The 17,704-nt window shown below is 38.9% G+C and overlaps 1 protein-coding gene across 1 annotated transcript in view; it reads right to left on the bottom strand.

Moving 5' to 3' along the window:
- PAGE2B (PAGE family member 2B) overlaps positions 1–17,704 on the bottom strand; it is a 65,751-nt gene that overhangs the window by 7,331 nt on the left and 40,716 nt on the right. Inside the window, exons 2-4 of the mRNA XM_063634829.1 lie at positions 6,931–7,022; positions 6,516–6,618; positions 5,633–5,758 (exon numbers count right to left, since the gene is read on the bottom strand). Of these exons, the coding sequence (XP_063490899.1) occupies positions 5,633–5,758; positions 6,516–6,618; positions 6,931–7,022 (321 nt within the window). The remainder of the gene's footprint in view (positions 1–5,632; positions 5,759–6,515; positions 6,619–6,930; positions 7,023–17,704) is intronic.

Genomic DNA, 17,704 nt, shown 5'->3' with positions numbered 1-17,704 from the left:
CAGAACAGCAAATGCTGAGGGATTCTGTCACCGTCAGGCCTGCCTTACAAGAGCTCCTGAAGGAAGCACTAAATATGACAAGGAGAAAGCAGTACCAGCCACTGCAAAGACAAACAAAAAAATGAAGACCAACGACACTATGAAGATACTGCATCAACGAATGTGCCAAATAACCAGCTGGCATCATGATGACAGGATCAAATTCACACATAACAATATTAATCTTAAATGTAAATGGGCTAAACGCCCCAATTAAAACACACAGACTGGCACATTGGATAAAAAGTCAAGACCCATCGGTGTGACAGATACAGAAGACCCATCTCACGTGCAAAGGACACACAGGCTCAAAATAAAGGGATGAAGGAATATTCACCAAGCAAATGGAAAGCAAAAAAAAAAAAAAGCAAAGCAGGAGCTGCAATCCCAGTCTCTGATTAAACAGTCTTTAAACCAACAAAATACAAAATTAGCTTGGTATGGTGGTGCATGCCTGTAATCCCAGCTACTACTAGGGTGGCTGAGGCAGGAGAATCACTTCAAACTGGGAGGCAGAGATTGCAGTGAGTGGAGACTGTGCGACTGCACTCCAGCCTGGGCAACAGACTGAGACTCCGTCTCAGGAAACAAAACAAAACAAAAAATAATACCATTAAAAAGTGGCCCAGGCTGGGCGTGGTGGCTCAAGCCTGTAATCCCAGTACTTTGGGAGGCCCAGGCGGGTGGATCATGAGGTCAGGAGATCGAGACCATCCTGGCTAGCATGGTGAAACCCCGTCTCTATTAAAAATACAAAAAATTAGCCGGGCGTGGTGGCGGGTGCCTGTAGTCCCAGCTACTCCGGAGGCTGAGGCAGGAGAATGGCGTGAACCTGGGAGGCGGCTCAAAGCCACTGATCGTTGGAGAAGTGCAACTCAAACCACAATGAGGTATCATTTCACACCAGTCAGAATGGCTATTATTAAAAAGTAAAAAAAGAGAAAATAGAATAAAATAACAGATGCTGGTGACATTGCGGAGAAAAAGAAACACTTACTCACTGTTGGTGGAAGTTAAATTAGTTCAACCATTGTAGGAAACAGTGTGCTGATTCCCCAGAGACCTAAAAACAAAACTACCATTCGATCCAAGCAATCCCATTACTGGGTATACAGCCAAAGGGATATAAACTGTTCTGTCATGAAGACCCATGTACGCATGTGTTCACTGCAGCACTATTTACAATCAAAAAGATATGGAATCAACCAAAAAGCCCATCAACGGTAGACTGGATAAAGAAAATGGAGTACATGTATACCATGGAATAGTATGCAGCCATAAAAACGAATGACATTATCTCTGTGGCCAGAACATGGATGGAGCTGGAGGTCATTATACTTAGCAAAGTAATGCACGAACAGAAAACTAAGTATTGCGTGTTCTCACTTATAAGTGGGAACTAAAATGGAGAAAAAATAAACACACAGAGGAGAACAACAGACACTGGGGCCTACCAAAGAGCGGAGGATGGGAGGAGGGAGAGGATCAGGAAAAACAGCTCATGAGTACCAGGCTTAATACCTGGGTGACAAAATAATCTGTACAACAAACCACCATGACACAAGTTCACCTGTATAACAAACCTGCACCACATATACGCCTGAACTTAAAAGATACAAAAAGAATAAGAAAAAAATAGATTTCAAAACAAAAACTTTGAGAAGAGACTAAAGGGTCACTATATAATAATAAAGGGGTCAATTCATCCAAAGGATATTAACAATTTTAAATATATATGCACCCAATACTTGAGCATGCAGATATATAAAACAAATTCTATTAGAACTAAAGAGAGAGATAGCCCCCAATAAAATAATAGATGGAGACTTCAGCACCCCACATTCAGTATTGGACAGATCTGCCAGACAGAAACTCAACAACAACCACAACAACAACAAAAACAGAGTTAATCTGCACTACAGACACATGGATCTAATAGATATTTACAGAACATTTTCTCCAACGGCTACAGAATACACATTCTTTTCCTCAGCACATGGATCATTCTTAAGGACAAGACCATATGTGAGGTCTCAAAACATTAAAAAAAAAAAATACCTGAAATAATATCATGGACCTTGTCAGACCACAATGGCCTAAAACTAGAAATTAATAATAAGAGGAATTTTGGAAACTACACAAATACATGAAAACTGACTGAATGAATAATGGGTCAATGAAGCAGCTAAGAAGGAAATTTAAAAAGTTATTGAAACAAATGATAAAGGAGACGCAACATACCAAAACCGATGGGATACAGCAAAAGCAGTACTCGGAAAGAGGTTTATAGCTATAAATGCCTACAACAAAACAGGTAAAAACTTCAAATAAACAATCTAACGATGCATCTTAAAGAACTGCAAAGAAAGAGCAAACCAAACCAAAAATTAGAAGGAAAGAAATAATAAAGATCCCAGCAGAAATAAACGAAATTGAAATGAAAAATCCCTACAAAAGAGCAGTAACACAAAAAGTTGTTTTTTTAATAAGTTAATCCAAATTGACAAACCATTAGCCAAACTAAGAAAAAAAGAGAGAAACCCAAATGGATAAAATCAGAAATGAAAAAGGATTTGGGAGGCTGAGGCAGGTGGGTCACTTGAGGCCAGGACCTCAAGACCAACCTGGCCAACAAGGCGAAACTCCAACTCTACTAAAAATACAAGAAATTAACCAGGCGTGGTGGTAGGCGCCTGTAATCCCAGCTACTAGGGTGGCTGAGGCAGGAGAATTGCTTGGACCCTGGAGGTGGGGTTCTACTGAGCTGAGACTGTGCCACTGCACTCCAATTGTCACCATTGGCGACAAAAGGAGACTGTCTCGAGAAAGAGAAAAAAAGAAAAAGAAATGAAAAAGGACACATTACAAAACTGATGCTGCAAAAATTCAAAGGATCATAACTGGCTCCTATGAGAAACTCCATGCCTATAAATTGGAAAATCTAGAAAAAAAATGGACTAACTCCTAGATACATACAACCTCCCAAGATTGAACCAGGATGAAATCCATAACCTAAACAGACCGGTAACAAGCAACAAGATCAAAGCCATAATAAAAGTCTTCCAGTAAAGAAACCCCGGACCTGATGGCTTCACTACTGAATTCTACCCAACATTTAACGAAGGACTAATACCAATCCTACTCAAACTATTTTGAAAAATAGAGGAGGAAGGAATACTTCCAAACTCATTCTATGAGGCCAGTATTACCCTGATACCAAAACCAGACAAAGACACATCAAAAAAGAAAACTACAGGGCAAAACCGCTGATGAATATTGATGCAGAAATCCTCAACAGAATACTAGCAAATCAAATTCGACAATACATTAGAAGGAATCATCATCATGACCAAGTGAGATTTATCCCCGGGATGGAAGGATGGTTCAACATATGCAAATTAATGCATGTGATAAATCATATCAACAGAATGAAGGATACAAACCATATAATCATTTCAATTGATGCTGAAAAGCATTTAATAAAACTCAGTATGTCATCATGATACAAACCCTCAAAACACCGGGGAAAGAAGGAACATACTTCAATGTAATAAAAGCCATATGCCACAGCCCCACAGCTAGTATTGAAGTGGCCTCGTTGTCCGGGGTAACATCCAGAGTTCTTGGTCTCACAGCCCAGGAAATCAAGGACATGGGCACACCAAGAGTGAGGTGTAGAGCAGAAAGTTAATAGGAGAAACAAAGAGAACAGCTTTCTGCTACAGAGAGGGGTCCCAGAAAAAACGGTTGCCATCTGGCAGTGAAACGCAGGGGTTTTTATAGATGAGCTAGTGGGGAGGTAGTATCTGATCACCTACATAGGGTACAAACAACCGGTTAGGACCAGGTGTACCATCTGCATAGGGTGTGAATCTCTGGCAGCCCCCACCCTAACCTTTTATTATGCAGGCAGGTCCTCAGCCTGAGCTACTCCATGTTGCTCATTTCATTCTTACTGTGCATGTGCTAAAAATGAGGAGGTGGAAAGCCCATGGTGGACATGCCTGGCCCCAGGTGGCCTTTTCTATCTGTGCAGCTGTTGGCATCCCCCTATGAAAGCGTCCAGCTTCCTATCTATCTACGACAGAAAATCAATGTACCAACATTTTATCTCTATGCACCATCTCAAACACAGGATTTACACTTTCAAAAAAGATACAATTCTCAAGAGTATTAAAGATCCAGAAATAAATTTCACAAAAATGTGCAAGGATTCTTTGCAGAAAACTTAAAACTTTATTAAGAGAACATTATCAGTCAAATTTCCAGATTAAGAATAATGTTCTGGGTTTCAGTCTTCATTTGTCTTGCTTGAAACCTATGGTTTCGCATCACCTATAACGTAAATATTTAATTAGGGCCCGTTACTCAGCAGATTTTTATTCATATGACACTAGAGGTATACAACTACCATGTTGATGAACTAATATCAGAACCCTGAGGGTGACCCTTTAGCTTACATCCAGTTAGCCTCTGAATAAACTCTGAAGGTAGACTTCCAGGCATATTAACAATATTTTTAATTCACGCCACTTTTTCTAGTAGAATAAGGAAACAAAGAGACTGTTCAAGTTCAGAATGAATTAAATCAAGTGAATCTATTTTGTATGTGTTAAGTGGAAAGCAAAAAAAAAAAAAGTATATACCTTCAATGAAAATTCAACGAAACAAAATCCTAAGGGAAAATGATATTTTAAAGTATCATTTAAATATTCTGATATGAAATAACACTCTGAACATAGAATATGCTTAGAACGGCCTAAGTGAAGGAAATAGGAAAGTCAGTATTACATTTGTTTTGTGTCTCTTGTGAAAAAGTGTAAAAACGTTACTTTGGACTAGTTTAGCCATCAGGTAATTGCTTTAAGGAGGGCGAACATTTGTCACTATTTTCACCGGTACTCCTGCCTCTTTACATGCCTAAAAAGCAGTTCAGTTTATACGGTACACTGAATATCCACGCTAGCTTTAAGCCATTAACATCACAGTTAACATCGCAATATAAACTGATGCTTATTATAAACGTGTTACGTATTTGTTAAAAACAGGCCTCTATAAAAATATCTGAAAATTATTGACTGCTGGTTAAATGACTTACATTCAAAAGTCAGAATACGTTTTCGTATCTTTTCTTAAAAATGACACATAAAACCGTATATATTTATCATGTATAACATGATGCTTTAAAATATATATACACATTGTGAAATGGCTTCATCAAGCTAATTAATATATGCTTCACATAGCTGTGAAGACACTGGAAATCTACTGTCTTAGCATGTTTCATATCTTTCATATCGTAATCCAATTAGCTTTGACCCAATTTTTCTCCATCTCTGGAAGTCCTGGCCTCAAGTGATCTTTCTGCCTCGGCCTCCCAAAGGGCTGGAATTTAAAGCATGAGCCACCACACCTGGCCCTCTATCTCTGATAGTGTGTAAGGCAGCCATCTGGGGTCTGAACTACCTTCCAAGAATCTTTAGACGTGAGTATGATATTAAAGTAGCAGTAATTTTACCTCTGTGTCACACACAATATAATATTGTGAAAGCAGCAGAAACCATATAGTTTGCATCTTAATTGAATAACAAACCTGCTTCCAGCACTTTAGTGGGATCAAAAGTGGGCAGAGTCCCCTCCCTGACATCAGGACCATCTCCAGGCTCATCCTCTATCTTAAGCAGAGCCAGTTCCTGTTGAAAAGCTTCCATGTCAGGTCCTTAAAAGATAAAAAGGTCATCAGTCTACAAATTAAAACATGAACTATGAACAAGGAAATGATAATATTTATTCCCTCATCATTATGAAATAAAAACCTGTAGGCTAATTATTTCAGGAGTCTACTGCCAGGAAAACAGGAAAGCAGAGATGTTCAAACATTGCCCTTTCCTTTCCCAAGGCTGGCCCTAGACAACTTACTTGTCCCTTTTGTACTCATTTGTTCTTATTCTTATCACATTAAATCAGTGATTTGTTTGAGTCAGTCTGACTAGACTATGAGCTTTAGGCAAAAATTTGGCACTGACATCTCCAGCACTTAGTATTATTACATGGCATAAGGAAGCATTAATAAATGCGTGTTAAAAAGTATCTTATAAAAATACATGAGATGTCCGCAGATGGCAGACTAGGAAGCTGCAAGCTGCCATTCTTCCACAGAAACATAGAACAGAAGAAAACAAAACAAAACAAAAAACAGAAAATGGCTGAACAAACCATATAGGAGCTCTGGAAAACACTCAAAGGTTTATGGTAACCATGCAAATACCCAATCAATAAAAAGCCTCCGTCAAAATGGTAGGAAAGTTTAGTGGCTTTTTATGTGTCCTTGTTCCACCCCTCTCCACAGCAGCAGTAGGAAATGTTTAAGATTCCTTCCTAATATTTTCTGTCCCCCTGTAACTGGCATGTCATAAAATATAACGCATAAATATACCTCCACCACCCATAAGCATTATTCTCCACTCTCCCTTCACCTTGAACAGCAGGTGCTCCTTCATTTTCGATCTCCCCACTAGGTGCAACACCCTGATTATCAGTTGGTGGTTCCTCTTCTTGACGTTTTTCCTCAGTGGGCTCCTGGACCGAAGGGTGTTAAGTGTGTGTGTGAATAAAAAGTCAATAATATAAATACACAAATGCATATATGCATCGAATCATACATCTAAAGACATTTTTACAACAGATAGAGACAGAGAGAGAGAGAGAAACACCCATATCCATACAGGTAACACCAGAATATAATATTCCTGAACCAACGTTTCCTTCATGAGATGCCATCATCATTTTTTATCAGCATGGAACACCTGTATCAGTGCATGTACACTAGCTCAAAAATATTTTTTAAAATAAATTGTGTTAATAGGAAACATCAAATGTTAAAGGACTCACAATCACAGATCCAACTGGCTGGGAAGACTCTTCGTCATTTCCTCTTTCTGAGGATTGGGATCTTGTTCTTACATGCTCACTCATATTTCCCACTGAAAACAGAATATTGTTATTTGGAAAAAGTGTGTAAGAACTTAGCTATATATATGAACATTCCATGGCAAAATGGTGATTTGTACTTTTTTAATTTTGAAAATATTTTCAACGTAATTCACAGAGCATTGACAAGTACGCATGCTTTCCAATCAAACTAAGGACAGATTTGTTTTTATCATAGTCAAAGAGGCCTAGAAATCACCTTAACGCCATAGCAAAGGACAGAGGACATTTCTGCGTTTTGGTTTCACAATTAGATTCTCCATCATGAAGACATTTGGGGAAAAAAGGGCAGAGAATTGAAACTGAAATGACTACTGCTTTCGTCCCACTCTGATTTGTTAGGCCCATTTCACCCCGACACCCCTCTCAAAATCAAGTCTTGGTGGAAAGCACAGCCTCGCCCATTCCTTCCATGGCATCCATGGTGGAGGTGAGAAATTGTGAAACAGAGTGAACGTTATGCTCCTCACGGGACACCTCTGCCAGGCACTCTACAGACCTCGGGGCCACAGTCACCAGCCCACAGCGTTCCCAGTTCCCAGGCCCCTTCCTTACTGACCACACGGTCCCTTCCCGCGTCCCTACCGAGGAGTCTGGAAACTGTCCTCTCTCAGGGGGTTCCAGGAGTTTTCGAGACTCAGACACCTCTAAAGGCACCCCCAGCACTCGCCGCATCTTCACGCGATCCCTCCCCTCTGCGGCCCACCTTCCTCCCTCGTCCCTCGTCCCAGCCCAGCCACGACGACAAGTCCCATGGTGGCGTCGCGACCTGGGAGGAGCCGGACGACGACCGCGAGGCCCTTTTCCCTCAGAAGCCACGGACTGTGCCGCAGGACCTGTCCAAAGCCAGCTGGCTCCTCCACACATTCACCCACAACTAAATTCCCAGGAAGACCGCTCTGTGGACCTACCCGCTGAGTCTCGGTCAGTGACAAAGAATCAAGATGGCAGAAAGAATGAAGACACTCTCTCTCCTCGCAGAGCTGTGTGTGGACAGAAGGCGGGCAGCAAGGCGCATGTGCAACAACAGACACGCCTAGCAACAGACGTGCTTCGTAACAACAGACATGCGCAACAATGGGTCTGTGCAGCATGTGCACTGAGTGGGGTATTCGCCTCGTGACTCAAGTTTTCCTGCCTCTGTGGAGAACCTAAACCACCAGCGCTCCTGACAACGAAAATGAACTTGCAAAGCACTTTTCTTTTTCCCCCGCCCAACCTTTCTTTCACTTCCAATGGCATTAGAGAATAGGAGCCTCAGGTTACTCTAATAATGTGTTTCAGAAAAATTCACCATCATAGAAATAAATCTTAAATATTTTAATACCTGTTTTATATATGCTTCCATAAATCATTTTCTTGCCTCCTTCACGAGTTTGCTTTCATGCTTGCAGTGGTCTTACCCAGTACAATATCATAAGACATTCATAGATTTTGGTTGCATTATTGTACATTCAAAATCTTTGATCCATCTGGACAAAATTAAAGTGGTAGGAACTCAACATTATTTGTTGAATCCCTGTTTCACCCACTGTTTTGAAATGGCTCTTTTATCATCACCTACATCCCCAATCAATTTTGTATGTAACTCTCTTCTTTTAATTTTCTTCCATTTGGTTGTTTATACCTGTACCACTACTACACTATTTTAATTGCTGTAACTTAATTATACTTGAAATGTGAAACAGTGCTTGCCTTTCCTCATTAATTTCTCCTTTTCTATCAACTCTGACACGTTGGTCTTTTAGATGAACTTCAGAATCATTTGATCAGGTGCTAAAATATTCCTGTTGAGATATTAGTGACTATTTTTATATTACATGTTAACTCTGGGACAATAGCCATCTTTCTATTTTAGAATCTCTCTATTCAAAAAAAAAAAAAAGTTACTCCTCAATTCCTCAAGTCTTTTAACTTATCCCACACAATGACTGTGTTATTTGCTTCATGTTAGTTCTTCACATTCAAGTTAAATTTTTTCATGGGGACTTTTATTTTTCTATTCCATTGCTGACACGTGTTTGCCTTTACTCCACTATGTTTTTCACACAAGTCAAACAATCTGTTTGCAAACCATGTGATCCTATACCTAGAAAATCCCAGAATCTCTGCCCAAAAGCTCCTTGATCTTATAAACAACTTCAGGAAAGCTTCAAGATACAAAATTAATGTACAAAAACCAGGAGCGTTTCTGTACACCAAGTACCTTCAAGCGCAGAGCCAAATCAGAAACACAATCCCATTCACAATTGCCACAAAAAGAATAAAATACCTAGGAATACAGCTAACTAGGGAGAACAATCTCTACTATGAGAACTACAAAACACTGCTCAAAGAAATCAGAGATGACACAAACAAATGGAAAAACATTCCATGCTCCTGAACAGGAATATGCAATACTGTCAAAATGGCCTAACTCACCAAAGCAATTCATACATTCAATTATATTCCTATTAAACTACCAATGACGTTCCTCACAGAATTAGAAAAAAAAGTACTTTAAAATTCATATGGAACCAAAAAAGAGCCCAAATAGCCAAGGCAATCCTAAGCAAAAAGAATGAAGCCAAAGGCATCATATTGCCTGACTTCAGACTATAACACGAGGCCACGGTAATCCAAACAGCATGGTGCCGGTACCGAAACAGTCACAGAGGCCAGTGAAATAGAATACACAGCCCAGAAATAAAGCTGCACACCTCACACCTATTACCACCTGATCTTCAACAAAGTTGACAAGAACAAGCAATGTAGACAGGACTCCCTATTCAATAAATGGTGCTGAGATAACTGGCTAGCTGTATGTAAAAGACTGAAACTGGACCACTTCTTATAAAAAAAATTAACTAAAGGTGGATTAAGAACTTAAATGTAAAACCCAAATCTATAAAACCCTGGAAGACGACCTAGGCAATGTCATTCTGCACGTAGGAAAAGGCAAAGGTTTCATAACGAAGATGCCAAAAGCAGTTGCAACAAAAGCAAACATTGACAAATGGGTTCTAATTAAACTAAAGAGCTCCTGCACAGCAAAAACAAAACAAAACAAAACAAACAAACAAACAAAAAAAAAACTATCCACAGAGACAACAAACAACACACAGAATGGAAGAAAATTTTTGCAAACTATGCATCTGTCTAAGGTCTCGTATCCAGCATCTATAAAGAACTTAAAGAAATTTACCAAACAAACAAACAAAAAACACTAAAATGACACCCCATGCGTGGTGCCTCACACCTGTAATCCCAGCACTTTGTGAGGCCAAGATGGGCAGATCACTGGTGGCCAGGATTTCAAGACCAGCCTGGCCAACATGGAAAACCCTGGCTCTATCATAAAATACAAAAATTAGCTGTGCAAGGTGGTGCACACCTGTAATCCCAGATACTAGCGTAGCTGAGGCAGCAGAATAGCTTGAACCCGGGAAGTGGAGGTTATAGTGAGTGGAGATTGTGCCACTGCACTCCAGCCTGGGCAACAGACCGAGACTGCATCTCAATAAACAAAACAAAACAAAACAACCCATACCATTAAAAAGTGGGCCAAGGACATGAACAGACCCTTTCAAAGGAAGACATGCACGCGGCCAACAAGCATATGAAATAAAGTTCAAAGTCACTGATCATTGGAGAAATGCAATTCAAACCACAATGAGGTATCATCTCACACCAGTCAGGATGGCTATTATTAAAAAGTAAAAAAAACACAATAAAATAACAGATGCTGGTGACATAGTAGAGAAAAACTTATTCACTGTTGGTGGAAGTGTAAATTAGTTCAACCATCGTAGAAAACCGTATGCTCATTTCCCAGAGACCTAGGATATTATCCAGGACAACTTCCTCAACCGAGCAAGACAGGCCAATGTTTAAATTCACGCAATACAGAAAACACCAGTCCGTTGCTCCTTGGGAAGAGCAATCTCAAGACAATAATCATCAGAATCTCCAAGGTTGAAACAAAGGAAAAAATGTTAATGGCAGCCACAGAGAAAGGTCAGGCTACAAAGGGAAGCCCATCAGACTAATAGCGGATCTCTCTACAGAAACCCTACAAGCCAGAAGAGAGTGGGGGCCAATATTCAACATTCAGAAAGAAAAGAATTTTCAACCCAGAATTTCATATCCAGCCAAACTAAGCTTCATAAGGGAAGGAGAAACAAAATCCTTTCCAGAACAGCAAATGCTGAGGGATTCTGTCACCGTCAGGCCTGCCTTACAAGAGCTCCTGAAGGAAGCACTAAATATGACAAGGAGAAAGCAGTACCAGCCACTGCAAAGACAAACAAAAAAATGAAGACCAACGACACTATGGAGATACTGCATCAGCGAATGTGCAAAATAACCAGCTGGCATCATGATGACAGGATCAAATTCACACATAACAATATTAATCTTAAATGTAAATGGGCTAAACGCCCCAATTAAAACACACAGACTGGCACATTGGATAAAAAGTCAAGACCCATCGGTGTGACAGATACAGAAGACCCATCTCACGTGCAAAGGACACACAGGCTCAAAATAAAAGGATGGAGGAATATTCACCAAGCAAATGGAAAGCAAAAAAAAAAAAAAAAAAGCAAAGCAGGAGTTGCAATCCTAGTCTCTGATTAAACAGACTTTAAACCAACAAAATACAAAATTAGCTTGGTATGGTGGTGCATGCCTGTAATCCCAGCTACTACTAGGGTGGCTGAGGCAGGAGAATCACTTCAAAATGGGAGGCAGAGATTGCAGTGAGTGGAGACTGTGTGACTGCACTCCAGCCTGGGCAACAGACTGAGACTCCGTCTCAGAAAACAAAACAAAACAAAAAATAATACCATTAAAAAGTGGCCCAGGCTGGGCGCGGTGGCTCAAGCCTGTAATCCCAGTACTTTGGGAGGCCCAGGAAGGTGGATCATGAGGTCAGGAGATCGAGACCATCCTGGCTAACATGGTGAAACCCCGTCTCTACTAAAAATACAAAAAATTAGCCGGGCGTGGTGGCGGGTGCCTGTAGTCCCAGCTACTCCGGAGGCTGAGGTAGGAGAATGGCGTGAACCTGGGAGGCGGCTCAAAGCCACTGATCATTGGAGAAGTGCAACTCAAACCACAATGAGGTATCATTTCACACCAGTCAGAATGGCTATTATTAAAAAGTAAAAAAAAAGAAAATAGAATAAAATAACAGATGCTAGTGACATTGCGGAGAAAAAGAAACACTTACTCACTGTTGGTGGAAGTTAAATTAGTTCAACCATTGTAGGAAACAGTGTGCTGATTCCCCAGAGACCTAAAAACAAAACTACCATTCGATCCAAGCAATCACATTACTGGGTATACAGCCAAAGGGATATAAACTGTTCTGTCATGAAGACCCATGTACGCATGTGTTCACTGCAGCACTATTTACAATCAAAAAGATATGGAATCAACCAAAAAGCCCATCAACGGTAGACTGGATAAAGAAAATGGAGTACATGTATACCATGGAATAGTATGCAGCCATGAAAACGAATGACATTATCTCCGTGGCCAGAACATGGATGGAGCTGGAGGTCATTATACTTAGCAAAGTAATGCACGAACAGAAAACTAAATATTGTGTGTTCTCACTTATAAGTGGGAACTAAAATGGAGAAAAAATAAACACACAGAGGAGAACAGACACTGGGGCCTACCAAAGAGCGGCGGATTGGAGGAGGGAGAGGATCAGGAAAAACAACTCATGAGTACCAGGCTTAATACCTGGGTGACCAAATAATCTGTACAACAAACCACCATGACATAAGTTCACCTGTATGACAAACCTGCACCACATATACGCCTGAACTTAAAAGATACAAAAAGAATAAGAAAAAAATAGATTTCAACACAAAAACTTTGAGAAGAGACTAAAAGGTCACTATATAATAATAAAGGGGTCAATTCATCCAAAGGATATTAACAATTTTAAATATATATGCACCCAACACTTGAGCACGCACATATATAAAACAAATTCTATTAGAGCTAAAGAGAGATAGCCCCCAATAAAATAATAGATGGAGACTTCAGCACCCCACATTCAGTATTGGACAGATCTGCCAGACAGAAACTCAACAACAACCACAACAACAACAAAAACAGAGTTAATCTGCACTACAGACACATGGATCTAATAGATATTTACAGAACATTTTCTCCAACAGCTACAGAATACACATTCTTTTCCTCAGCACATGGATCATTCTTAAGGACAAGACCATATGTGAGGTCTCAAAACATTAAAAAAAAAAAATACCTGAAATAATATCATGGACCTTGTCAGACCACAATGGCCTAAAACTAGAAATTAATAACAAGAGGAATTTTGGAAACTACACAAATACATGAAAACTGAATAATCTGCTCCTGAATGAATAATGGGTCAATGAAGCAGCTAAGAAGGAAATTTAAAAAGTTACTGAAACAAATGATAAAGGAGACGCTACATACCAAAACCGATGGGATACAGCAAAAGCAGTACTCGGAAAGAGGTTTATAGCTATAAATGCCTACAACAAAACAGGTAAAAACTTCAAATAAACAATCTAACGATGCATCTTAAAGAACTGCAAAGAAAGAGCAAACCAAACCAAAAATTAGAAGGAAAGAAATAATAAAGATCCCAGCAGAAATAAACGAAATTGAAATGAAAAACCCCTGCAAAAGAGCAGTAACACAAAAAGTTGTTTTTTTAATAAGTTAATCCAAATTGACAAACCATTAGCCAAACTAAGAAAAAAAGAGAGAAACCCAAATGGATAAAATCAGAAATGAAAAAGGATTTGGGAGGCTGAGGCAGGTGGGTCACTTGAGGCCAGGACCTCAAGACCAACCTGGCCAACAAGGCGAAACTCCAACTCTACTAAAAATACAAGAAATTAACCAGGCGTGGTGGTAGGCGCCTGTAATCCCAGCTACTAGGGTGGCTGAGGCAGGAGAATTGCTTGGACCCTGGAGGTGGGGTTCTACTGAGCTGAGACTGTGCCACTGCACTCCAATTGTCACCATTGGCGACAAAAGGAGACTGTCTCGAGAAAGAGAAAAAAAGAAAAAGAAATGAAAAAGGACACATTACAAAACTGATGCTGCAAAAATTCAAAGGATCATAACTGGCTCCTATGAGAAACTCCATGCCTATAAATTGGAAAATCTAGAAAAAAAATGGACTAACTCCTAGATACATACAACCTCCCAAGATTGAACCAGGAAGAAATCTATAACCTAAACAGACCAGTAACAAGCAACAAGATCAAAGCCATAATAAAAGTCTTCCAGTAAAAAAACGCCAGACCTGATGGCTTCACTACTGAATTCTACCCAACAAAGGAAACTATAGGCCAATATCACTGATGAATATTGATATAAAAATCCTCAACAAAATACTAGAAAACCGAATTCAACAACACATTTAAAAAAAGTCATTCATCATGACCAAGTGGGATTTAACCCAGGGATGCAAGGATGGTTCAACCTATACAAATCAATTAATGTGATAAATCATATCAACAGAATGAAGGGTGAAAACCATATGATCATTTCAATTGATGCTGAAAAAGCATTTGGTAAAATTCAACATCCCTTCATGATAAAAACCCTCAAAAAACTGGATATAGAAGGAACATATCACAAGATAATAAAACTATATACAACAGGTGCATAGCTAGTATCATATTGAATTAGGAAAAACTGAAATCCTTTCCTCTAAGAACTGGAACAAGGATGCTCATTTTCACCACCGTTATTCAACATAGTACTGGAAGTCCTAGCTAGAGCAATCAGACAAGAGAGAAATAAAGGACATCCTAAAGGGGAAGGAAGGAGTCGAATCATCCTTGTTTGCAGAGATGTGATTTTATGTTTGGAAAAACCTAAAGACTCCACAAGAAAACTAATAAACTGATAAACAAATTCAGGAAGGTTTCAGGATACAAAATCAACATACAAAAATCAGTAGCATTTCTATATGCTAACAGCGAACAATCAGAAAAAGAAATTTTAAAAAGTAATCCCATTTACAATAGACACAAATAAAATACAATACTAGGAATTTGCTTAACCAAAGAAGTAAAAGATCTCTACAGTAAAAACTATAAAACATTGATGCAAGAAATTAAATGTTAATGGATTGGGAAAATCAATATTTTTAAATGTCCATACTACCCAAAACAATCTACAGATTTGATGCAATCCCTATCAAAATACCAATGATATTCTTCACATAAATAGAAAAAAACTCTAAAATTTATATGGAACCACAAAAGACACAGAATAGCCAAAGCTATACTGAGCAAAAAGAACAAACATGGAAGAATCATATTACCTGACTTTAAATTATACTACAGAGCTATAGTAACCAAAACAGCACAATACTGGCACAAAAACAGACACACAGACCAATGGAACAGTATAGAGAACCCAGAGATAAATTCACACATCTACAGCAAACTCACTTTTGACTAAGTTCTCAAGAACATACACTAGGGAAAGGACAGTCTCTTTAATATACAGTGCTGTGAAAACTGGATATCCACATGCAAAAGAATGAAACTACACCCCATCTCTCACCATATACAAAAATCAAATCAAAATGTATTAAAGACTTAAATTATAAGAACTCAGACTATGAAACCACCAAAGGAAAACACTGGGGAAACTCTCTAGGACACTGGATTGCACAAAGATTTCGTGAGCAATACCCCACAAGCACAGGCAACCAAAGCAAAAGTGGACAAATTGAATTACATCAAGTTTAAAAGCTTCTGCACAGCAAAGGAAACAATCAACAAAGTGAAGCGGCAACCCACATAATGGGACAAACATTTGCAAATTACCCATCTGACAAGGAATTAATAATCAGAATACATAAGGAGCTCAAAGAACTCTATAGGAAAAAAATCTAATTGTCTCATTTAAAAATGGGCAAAAGACCTGAATGGACATTTCTCAAAAGAAGACATACAAATAGCAAACAGGTATATGAAAAGATGCTCAATATAATTGATCATCAGAGAAATGCATATTAAAGCTACAATGAGATATCTTCTCAACCCAGTTAAAATGGCTTTTATCTGAAAGTCAGGCAATGATAAATGCTAGTGAGGATGTGGAGAAAAGGGAACTCCCCTGCACTGTTGGTGGCTATGTAAATTAGTACAACCATTATGTAGAACAGTTTGGAGGTTCCTCAAGAAAACTAAAAATAGAGCTACCATACAATCCAACAATCCTGTTCTCAAGTATATACCCAAAAGAAAGAAAATCAAGATAATGAAGAGATATGTGCATTCCCATGTTTACAGCAGCACTATTCTCAATATCCAAGATTTGGAAACAACCTAAGTGTCCATCAACATATGAATGGATAAGAAAAACCATGGTACTTATACACAATGGAGTGCTATTCAGCCATAAAACGAATGAGATCCAGTCATTTGCAACAACATGGATGGAACTGGAGGTCATTATGTTAAGTGAAATAAGCCAGTTACAGAAAGACAAACTTCACATGTTCTCACTTATTTGTGACAGCCAAAAATTAAAATAATTGAACTCATGGAGATAGAGTAGAAGGGTGGTAACCAGAGGCTGAGAAGTGTAGTGGTGAAGTGGCAGGGAACTGGGGATGGTTAATGGGTACAAAAATGTAGTTAGAAAGAATGAATAAGACCTAGTATTTGCTAGCACAATAGGGTGACTATAGTCAATAATAATTTAATCATACATTTAAAAATAACTAAAAGAGTATAATTAGACTGTTTGTAACACAAAGGATAAATGCTTGAAGTGATGGATATCCCATTTACCCCGATGTGATTATCACACATTGCATGCCTGTAATGAAATATCTCATGTAACCCACAAATACATATACCTACTATATACTCACAAAATTAAAAATAAAAAATATTGAAAAAGAAGAGAACAATGCACACTAGGGTCTATTTGAGAGTGGAGAGCAGGAGGAGGGTGAGGATTGAAAAACTACCTATCAGGTACTATGCTGATTACCTGGGTGACAAAATTATCTGTACACCAACCCCTATGACGCATAACTTACCCATGTAACAAACCTACAAATGTACCCCTTGAACCTGAAATAGAAGTTGGAAAGAATAAGAAAAGAAAAACAGATGTTACAAATCACTATTTTAAAAGAAATCATATGAAAATAAAGTTGTTCATTCCTTTATTCTTCTTTCTCTTATACATTATATTGTGATTTTATAGAATAATTGGAGCCAATTGGACTTTCACTAGCAGCTACCCTCTGTACACCCTTACCATCCCACAGTTCTTCTCTGTCAAATAAGAAGACCATGTGATTTACTAAATAATTTTAAAGTAATAATATTTTGAGATGTTAATTTCTTTGTCTGAGTTTCCTTGTGTTCATTGCCTCCATACTCCCAACAGTTAAACAGTAGTGATGTATTTCTACATGTCTTAGCCTAGTCAGGAATAAATAGCCACACTTTTCAATTTGGTTATTGAAAACTTACTGAAAATATAATTTACGGAGCCAAGATGGACAAATAGGAACAGCTCCAGTCTACAGCTCCCAGCGTGAGCGACACAGAAGACGGGTGATTTCTGCATTTCCGTTTGAGGTACCGGGTTCATCTCACTAGGGAGTGCCAAACAGTGGGTACAGGACAGTCGGTGC

Source organism: Symphalangus syndactylus, chromosome X (assembly GCF_028878055.3).
Source record: "Symphalangus syndactylus isolate Jambi chromosome X, NHGRI_mSymSyn1-v2.1_pri, whole genome shotgun sequence".
NCBI lineage: Eukaryota > Metazoa > Chordata > Mammalia > Primates > Hylobatidae > Symphalangus > Symphalangus syndactylus.
The sequence above is the reverse complement of the archived record's forward strand: the minus strand, read 5'-3'. Positions and strand labels throughout refer to the sequence as shown.